The sequence below is a fragment of the Balaenoptera borealis genome (genome assembly GCF_965194805.1).
Source record: "Balaenoptera borealis genome assembly, chromosome: 12".
In the NCBI taxonomy this organism is placed as follows: Eukaryota; Metazoa; Chordata; class Mammalia; order Artiodactyla; family Balaenopteridae; genus Balaenoptera; species Balaenoptera borealis.
The window spans coordinates 40049295-40058566 of record NC_138869.1 but is presented as its reverse complement, the minus strand read 5'-3'; the positions used below and the strand labels follow the sequence as shown (position 1 = coordinate 40058566).

Genomic DNA, 9272 nt, shown 5'->3' with positions numbered 1-9272 from the left:
GCACTACACAGGTGCAGTGAACATGCAGGGGTCAGGAGACTGGCCTCAGTTTCCTCATCACTGAAATAGGGTAAGTCTCCTGGGAGTCTGTGGGTGGCAGGGGTGGCGTCTTGGTCGGGATGTGGGGAGGGGTTGGGGAGAATGCTGGGTCAAAACTCTGCTGCCACACCCACCATTTTCCACGGGCTTCTCAGCAACCTGAGACTGCTCTTGACCTTCCGGTTTGGTGATCACCATGGACGTGAGCGGGGTGACAAAGCTGTAGCTGAGCGACAAGTTCAGAGCTCGGGCCTCAAGAGCCTGCTTCTCAGCATCTAGCGTGGAGACTCTGCAGGCGGAGGAGACCAGTGGCTCAGCAGGCCCCCGGGTGCCCAGTCAGACTCTCCCTCCCTTCCAGACCCCTCTAGGGAGCTCCCACTGGGAGTCTGGAACTCAGACACGATACCGCCACCCCGTCTCCATGCCTAGGAGATGTCCGCGCCAGCTGTGCCTGCCCCACCGGTGAAGAGCCTGGGGAAGTGCTGAGACCGTGTGTGGCCACCCCAGCGGGCCCTGGAGGGTGCGTGCACCCACGTTTGCTCCAGCAGTTGCTGGATGGTCAGGTACGCCCACAGTCTCTCCATGAAGCTGTGGAAGATGTATCTGGGGCTCTGGAACGCCTCCTCCTGCTCTGCCACGCGGGACTCCGTTACAAAGGTGACGTTCTCCATGTGCTGGAAAGAGGGGCCCAGCCAGGGCAGGAGCAGTGAGGGTGTGACGTCTGCACCCGGCCTGGCGCTGCCCAGCACTGCCACGAGAAACCTGGCGGGGGCAGCGTTGGCTGCAAGGCCACATTTCCTTTGAGTAGAGTGGAGAGTAGGGAGTGTGTTTAGGGGTGTGAGGGGCTCAGCCACAGAGCCTCCAAGGATGACAAGGAGGTGGAGATAAAAGGGAGCAAACTATCCCAGGTGCTACACAGCAGGCGCAGAACCAGGAGCTGCATGAATTTTTGCCTTCTCCACACATACAGCTATTTGTTTGATGGTTCTTCTCCAATCAACTTTAAATAGACTAACACTCTTGGCCTTGACCCAAGCAATAATACCTGTGAAATCTTAGGTCTGTGGTTCAAGTTATTTTTCAGAACACATTAAAATAAATACATAACTACTAAAACAAAGACATGTTTGTTTGTAAACTACTCCAAGTCACCTTGGGTTCTGCACTTCGGGAACCCCTGGCCTCCAGGGTATCAGCAGCTAACATACATGGAGTGTTTATACCAGGCGAGACCTTAATCCCCACTGCAGCTTTACCAGTTGTGGGCAAGGTGACTTATTTTCATTTGTATACAGCAGGAAACGGAGGCACAGTGAGCTTAAGTGCCTTGCCCCAGGTCTCACCTCTGGGAGATGGCAGAGCTGGAGGTGAAGCCGGGCAGGCTGGCCACAGGGCATGCCCTGCCCATCATGACACTTGGCTACTTCTCCTGAGGCCCTGGGCCCCCCATGCCCACTTGCGTAGCCCACCTGCTATTCTCCCCACACATGCTGCCTGCCGGCCACGCAAGCCTGGAACATTCCTCCATCCCTCCACCATCTGGCCTCCGCCACCTTCTACTCACCTCTCAGTCTTAGCTGAGCCTCCTCTGGGAAGCCCTCCCTGATCCCCAGGCCAGGTTGGGGTTCCCAGTGCTGCTCCCGAGTCCTCGAATTTATCCAGCCTGCAGCTCCTTGTTTGTGTGACAATTTACCCATGCTGTCTCTCCCGCGAGGGCAGTAACCCCAGGGCCTAGAGAAGTGCTGTGTTTCTCTTCGTGGAATGAGAGGGCCTCCCATGGCACAGAGGCAGGGAAGGCTGGGCAAGGACAGGACGCCACATGGTGAGCTGGGCTCTTGACCCGGCTGCAGTGGGGCCCAGGGCAAACCGCCTGCTCTGCCTGGATGTCAGGCTGCTCATCTGTGAAATGGGAGCAGTCCTCCCTGCCTGACGGTAACCTCAGAGGGCTGGTGTGAGGGCAGGAGGGGATGCCAAGCACCTGGTGCCCTTGGGAACAGCAGCAGCAGCAGCACTGACTGACCGTTGAGTGTCTGCCGCATGCCGGCCCCACACAGGTGCTCTCGGAAAATCACATCATCTCACTGAACCTCTACCAGGAGCCAACACAGTGGGGATGCGTCATCCGCAAGTGGCAGAGGGCACTCTGTAACTTGCTCAAGGTCAACCGGCTGGAGCCTGGCAGGGTTGGGGTTTGAACCCAGCCGCTCTGACTGCCTGCCCCGGCTGCCCTTCCCCTCCAGGATGTCTGGCCACACCTACCAGCTGCCCCCTGACTTTGGCTGAGAGCACATCAGGGTTCTGGTCCCGGAGCTTCCCGGCCACAACCAACTCGGAGCCCTTGAAGAACAGCCGGAAGGCGTCCTGTGTGACCGCCTCCACGGCATTGCTTGGGTACTCGAAGGCCACCGATGTCATCAGTGGGTTGGCCACCTCTTGGTAGAAGTCCTGCAGGGTGGGGGTGTCATAAGGGCCGTGCTGGGGTCTGCCCGCCTGTCAGTGCCATCCCTCGCTCACATGGCCCAGCAGGGGCGCACGGGCACCTGGAGCTGCAACGCGGAGTCCGAGTCCTCATAGATGCGCCGGGCCAGGCCGCCGTTGTCCAGTGCCAGCTTCTCCAGGAAGGAGTAGCTGACGTCGAAGCCGAAGCCCAGGCAGAAGAGGCTGTGCTGGCCATCTATGGCTTCCTGAACGTTCTTCTGGATCCTTGAGGGGTTGGTTTCCCCTGGACCCAGTGGTTTGGGAAAGGGGTGAGGAAACAGTGATTTGCTCAACAGATATTTCTGGAATCTCAGAGCCAGAGGGGCCTCAGAGATCCCCCCTCCCTGCCCCAGGTCCCACAGCAAGCCGCGCTGGAGCCCAGCTACTCCCTCTGGGCAGCACGCCCTGGGGCTGCTGGCAGTGCCTCACCCGCAGTGGGGTCGCCGTCAGTGAGGAGGATGATGAGGGTGACGCTTCCCGCGGGCAGCAGCTCCTCCCGGTTGGCTCTCTCTAGCAGCTGCACGGCCATCAGTATCGCATCGTTTATATTGGTCCCTGTGGGGCACACACTCTTAGGGTGGCTCCCAGCAGGGTGCCCCAGGCTGGGCTCAGTGCCCTGGACGTCGTGACCGTGCAAGGCTGCAGAGGCGCTCACCTCCCTGGGCCTGGATGCCAGTGGCGTAGCTCTTGGCCTCATTCACGTTCTCAGCCGAGGCTGGCACTAGCTGTGGCTTCCACTGGGCTGCTTCCCCACTGAAGCTGATGAGGTTGAACTGGTCACGGGGACCGAGGTCACCCAGGATCTTGATGAGGGCTTCCTGGGTCTGGTGAGGGGAAGGGGACACAAGGTGGGTGACTCAGTGGGGCCTCCCTGGGGGCTCATGTGCCCTTGGGCTGCACCCCCAGGCTCACATCTGCAGTGAGGACATGGTGAATGCTCTAGCGGCAGGACCTGCCCCAAACTCTGACCAACCTCGATCCATGGGAGCCCCCTACCTAGGAAGATGGAGGAGGGCAGGTCTGCCTGCTGGACCAGAGCTGATGGTGTGAGACATCTGTGAGTTTTCAGGACCCCGCCTGGCCCATGGGACCCACCTGCTGGATCTTCCTGCCCCTCATGGAGCCGCTCTTGTCAATGACAAAGATCACGTTCTTGGGTATCGTGGCCAGGTGCTCAGGGGCAAAGTAGTGCACAAAGTAGCCATTCTCGATCTGTGACCAGAGTGAGACACACCCGGGTGTAAGAGCTGCAGCCCTGCCCTGCCCCTAACCAGCCTCCTCAACCCCAGTCCTGGGGTTCCTCTGTTCTCTTCATTCCATCCCCCTCCATCCCTGTCCCACCATTAATCTCCCCAAATCCTTGCCATACTTTAGGGTTTAGTCCAGCTCCTCCCTTGCAGAAGGCTTCCCTGCTCATGCATGGCCCACCAGAACTCTACCCCTACTTTACCTCTTACTTGTTTTAGTATTTGAGGCAGCTTATACTAAAAGGTTCAGACATAATAAACCTGAGATCCATCAAAAAAGTGAAGAATCCAAAAACAAAGTCCATCTATGGCTTCCTGCATGTTCTTCTGGATCCTCGAGGGGTTGGTCTCCCCTGGACCCAGTGGTTTGGGAAAGGGGCGAGAAAACAGTGATTTGCTCAAAAATAAAGGGGAAGCACAAAGATGCCAGAAGCTTGTGTGAAAGAAGGTACTGTAGTTGAGCATAGAAGTGAACTGTGAGTCTCCTGGCAGCCAAGGCTACAAGGGAAACCCTGCAGGGCAGGTCTTCAGCAGAGACAAACTTTCTTCCCTCCGAAAGAGAATTGTTTCAGGGACAACACAACGAAACTGCCTGTTTGCCGTCTGTGCTGCCCCTGGTGCACACGGATAACGAGGGGTGGTTATTTTGTCTTTCCTTTTAGAACCCCCAGGCTCCGGTCCTTGAGGGTAGATGGACTTTTTGGTGGCTCAGCTCTTCTCTGGAGCCCACACACCTGAATGGAACCCCCGGAGACAGTCCGGTCCACATCATAGCGGACGATGAAGTTGCCATCCAGGACTGTGTCCTGCTGCTGCTCTGGAGACTTTTGCTGCTGGGACAGCGTCGGCTTGAATCGGACATGAGCCTGGAAAAATGACCAGGTTGAAGTTGGGAGGAGCAGCAAGGCCGTGTCAACAACACCCCCTCACCCCCATCTGAGGAGAGGATTCCAGGAGGCAGCCTTGGGTCAAATTCCAGAGAACTTTCTCTCCAGCTGAGGTATCGGATAGACTGCCTCCCCATAGGGGAGTGGGTACAAGGGGATCCCCTGCTCCTAGATCTGTGCGAGCAGAGGTTGGGCTCAGGCTGTGTGCGGTCCAGTCAGCTCCTCCTCCCTACCTGGTCCTGGGACCCTGACATCAGTCTTCTCTCCCGATCTCAGGGTTCAAACCAGCACCCACCATCCTTCCCTGGGCCTTGCCCTCCCCATCTGCCAAATGACAGCATGGACACAGGAACCTCACAAGTCCCTCTAGCTCAGAGATTCTGCCCAATGGTCCCACTCTCTGGAAATCCAGGCCCATAGAGCCAGCCTGAAGACAGGCCCCTGGGAACTCTCACCCGCAGACCATAGCAGGCCCACCTTGGTCTTGTTCTGTGAGGTGATGAGGGCCTCTGCCAGTTCATTGGTCATGAAGGTGCTCTCTGTCTCCAGAAAGCTGATGCCCTGAGGCTCGAAGATGTAAATGTCCATCTAGAGGCAAGAAGTGGGTTACTGGGTTTGCTGGGGGACAGGGCTGGCCCTCACAGGAGGCAGAAGGGGAAGTAGGGGCCGCCCTCAGGAGAGTGAGGTCATCTAGGAGGACTTCTAAGAGGAGGTGGCACCAGGTACCTGCAGGTGCTTGACCAGCTGCTGGGGCTGGACTTTCAGCAGCAGCTCATACGCTCCCAGATGCCGCACCAGGAGCTCCTCATACACCAGCTCGAAGGTGACCTTGGCAGCGGGCGCCACACTGACTGACACCTGGAACTGCTCTGTCTTTCTCCCAGTGGCCCTGGGGGAAGAGGGCATCAGGTCTGCCCCTCAGACCAGGGGCGGCTGAAGGCAGGGGCAGCCCCCACCCCCACAGGGTCCTCCCCACCCCATCGGGCTCACTTGACGAGGCCGGCGCTCTCCCCCCTCGCCACAGCCGCGCTGTATTGCTCCTGGGCTGCAGCCTTCTCCTTGATGTTACCGGGGTAGGTCACACCATCAATGATCCTGGGGCAGGAGGGAGGGGGTTGTTGAGAGCCCGGTGGGGGAGGCCCCCTGCAATCCTGCCTCCTCCGGGACTTCACGTGCCTCTTGACAGACTGACTCCCATCTTTACCTGAGCCCACCCGTTTATTATGCACCTACTGTGGACACGACTCTGTGCGGGGCCCGGTGTGGATGGGGGCTCTGCAGGCCTCCGTCTACCCTGAGACGTGCACTGTGTCGGCAAACATGCCTTTTATTGAACAACTGGGATGAAGGCTGCAGGGGAGGCAGGTCCCAGCCTCTCTTCTCCCTTCCTGTCTGGCTCCACGTCCCAGTTGCCCCTTACATCCCACAGACTCTTCTCAGAGGAACGGGTCAGCCACCAGCGAGATCTCTGAGCCACAGTTCACTCAGCCCCGTGGGGCAGACTCAGCAGGAGGGAGATGCCGGCTCCCAGGCCAGTGGAGACACGGGACTGAAGGCTCTGACCGCTCTCCCCCATGGCTGCCCCCTCTTCCAACACTGGACAGGCCACTCTGCAGAGAGGTTGGCCTCTGGGGAAGGAAGTTTCGGACAACTGGTGGACAGGGCTCCTTGGGGCGTGCAGACAATCCTAGCGGCCACTTCTGGGGACTGAGAGTGAACTGGCAGGCAAACATAAGCCTGCTCTGTCTGGGGGTGGTGTGAGAGGGTGAGAGTGTATAGGGGGGAGTGCGGGCAGCCAGGACCTCAGGACCAAGTGTCCTTCCTCCACACCTTCCTAACCTCCCTGGTCACAATTTAACTCTGGGCTAGGGATTGGGCTGCTGCTGGGCTGCAGGGCTCCTCCTCCCAGATGCCCAATTTGGGATCCCAAGCAGGTTGAAGAGCAGGGCACCCTGCCCCCTGCTTCCCTATCTCATGCAGCAGCAGGAGCTGGGCCCAGAGAGGGGTGCAAGTCCAGGGCCCTCAGCAGATGCAACGGGCCTGAAACCTCGTAACTTGCTGGCCGTGGCACCCACATGGAAGGTGAAGCTTATGCTGCAAGTTGGGCAGCACAGGCCTGGCTCCAGCGTGAGGAAATCAAGGGCTGCTGGAAGGGGTGTGGGCAGAGAGATAAGGAGCCAACCACAGGGACCGGACCCCCACCGCAGGTTTTCAGAGGTCCCAGGGTGCACTGGGGACTCCACCTGAGATGCTCACTCTCTGCCCCACCCATCGCCCTCCCTGAGTTTCTGGGATCAGCCTCTCTCTGGCCTGTCCTCAATCACTGCCTCTCCTGCGGGGCCAGGGACAGAGAGTTCTCTTGCATTTAGCAAACATTGCAAAACTCAGTCAGGAAGGGTGGGGGAGGACAGTAGAGACAAGGTGAGGATCATCACCTGCTCACAGAGTCCACAGAAACCCCAGGGGCCTCCCAATGCAGCTTCTGACCCAGAGCAGAACCACCCTCTGCAGTATCCCAGTTGGGGGTGTGGGGGGATGAGCCTGGCTTAGAACTTCTGTGACAAGGAGGTGGTCCCCCTCCTTGAGGCACTGCTTCATTGTAGGGCAGCCCAGGGGTTAGGAAGTTTTCTGTATTCTGAACTGGAATCTGCCTTTTGGTGACTCCCTTCTGCCTGGGCTTGGCCTCAGGATGCCCCAAGTCTGTATTTCTCAAAGGCAAAGACACAAAGATACCGTGGTTCTCCATCTGCCACCTGGGCAGCACTCAGGGAAAATGGATGAACAGATGGAGAGATGGATGGCAGGAGGGACCAAAGGAGGGAGGGATGAAGGGACAGCGGGATGGATGGAGGAAGGGAGGAAGGGATACAGGGAGGGAAGGAGGGAGGGAGGGAGGAAGGGAGAACCGGAAGGACGAAGGGATAAAAGGATGGAGGGAGGGAAACGTCTCTGAGAACGCATGAAGTTCCTGGCTAAAGCCTCTGGTCCCTGTATTGCCTACAGGTGGAGCACACACACCTCAGGCATATATCCTGGCACATCTCACATCAGGAAGAGGCCCTCTCTTCCTGATCCGGCACAGGGACCATGGTGTCACAGTGCTGGATTGGGGAGGGGGGACGAGGAGGAGAGCAGGAGGGCACCTACATGGAGAAGTTGGTGATGAAGGCTTTCTTGGGCAGCTCCATCTGGAAGGTGATCTCCTGCAAAGTACTGGCCTTGTTGACCACCCGGCTGGTGACGACTGTGTGGGCAAATCGGGATGAGACCTTGGAGTCTACAGTGAGGCTGTAGATGTCGATGTCATTCTGGGCCAGTGGAGGAGGAAAGGAAAGGGTAGGACTGTTCAATGTTCTTCAAGAGTGGGCCTTGACCTTGGTCCCAGACCAAGCCCCCAATCCCAAGTGAGACACTGATCAAGTCTCAGGCAAAATTCCATGAAGCATTTCATTTGTGAACTTTCATCTCAGATCAGAGGCAGCTGTGTGCTTCATCCCCCATCCTACAGTGCCACAGGGCAGGGATCAGTCTGTCTTGTTCAGTGGGGGCCATAGTGCCCCTCGGAGAACAAGCAGGCAAGGGGTGGGGGGTGGAGCCTGAGCCCCACTGTGTCTGGGAGGAACTTACTTATCCTTGGGGCAGAGGTGAGTGGCACAGGGTCCTGTTGGGTGAGGAAGCTTCCATGCTATCTTAGCTCCGCCCAGTGAAAGGGCAGTGAACAAGTCCTGTGACTGGGGAAAACAGCCCCTGCCAACCTCTCCCCAGGGGCCTGCAGGAGCTGGGAGAACTGGAGGTAGGGAGGGTCCATCTCTAAGGGTGGGCATCTTCTGCTTTGCCCCCTTTTCCCTGCAGCATTGGGCCTCTCCTGTTGCCCTGTCCACAGGGCACTCCCCCAGGCATGTGTGTTTCGCTCGAGGTCTGCGGTCTCCAAGGAAGGGCATGTGCAAACAGGCAGAGCCTACACATCTCTCGCCCGCCTGCATGTGGCACACTTGTGCTTAGCACAGAGGTGCGCGGCGGGCCGTGTGGCTTGTTTACACGTGAGTGTCTGCTCCACGCCAGACACTGTACTCAGCATTTTACAACACTATGGGTTTCCTCTTCACCACAAACTTCTAAATAGTTCTATTACTGCCTTGTTCTACAGATGAGGAAAAAGAGACACGGAAAGCATTAATGACTTCCGAGAGGTCACGCAGCCAGGAGGCCTAAGCTGGGCTCCTGAGGCACATTCTTACCCGCCCCACCCACTGCCACCCTCCAGGGCAACGTGTTGGGCTGCACTTCCTCCCCGTGAACTAGGAATACCAGGATCACCCCTTCTTGTAAATGGGGGACTCCCCATAGAGCCCTCAGGTAGTGCCTGGCGGACGCGCAGCGCTACGTCTCTGCACACACACTGACCCGTGCTCACTTGCACACAGAGGCTCTCCTCCCCTTCACCCACTTGTCCCACTCACGCTCAGGTGCACACATACAGGAACCCGGGGACACCCGCTACCTTTTGGGCCCTGAGGGTCTGGAGGGTGGCCAGCGAGAGCAGGACCAGCACGATGCCGCAGGCGCGGCCAGGGGCTGGGGTCTTCATTTTGGCTCTGGTGCCTGGCAGGCCGCTTCTGAG

The 9272-nt window shown here is 58.2% G+C and overlaps 1 protein-coding gene across 1 annotated transcript in view; it reads right to left on the bottom strand.

Annotated features, from left to right (window-relative positions):
* ITIH4 (inter-alpha-trypsin inhibitor heavy chain 4) overlaps positions 1-9272 on the bottom strand; it is a 15531-nt gene extending 6259 nt beyond the window's left edge. The window contains exons 1-13 of the mRNA XM_082348269.1: positions 9153-9272; positions 7799-7959; positions 5642-5746; positions 5378-5540; positions 5129-5239; positions 4499-4630; positions 3613-3729; positions 3173-3341; positions 2947-3072; positions 2580-2761; positions 2299-2484; positions 574-713; positions 168-328 (exon numbers count right to left, since the gene is read on the bottom strand). Coding sequence (XP_082204395.1) covers positions 168-328; positions 574-713; positions 2299-2484; positions 2580-2761; positions 2947-3072; positions 3173-3341; positions 3613-3729; positions 4499-4630; positions 5129-5239; positions 5378-5540; positions 5642-5746; positions 7799-7959; positions 9153-9239 — 1840 coding nt within the window. The 5' untranslated portion in view covers positions 9240-9272. The remainder of the gene's footprint in view (positions 1-167; positions 329-573; positions 714-2298; positions 2485-2579; positions 2762-2946; positions 3073-3172; positions 3342-3612; positions 3730-4498; positions 4631-5128; positions 5240-5377; positions 5541-5641; positions 5747-7798; positions 7960-9152) is intronic.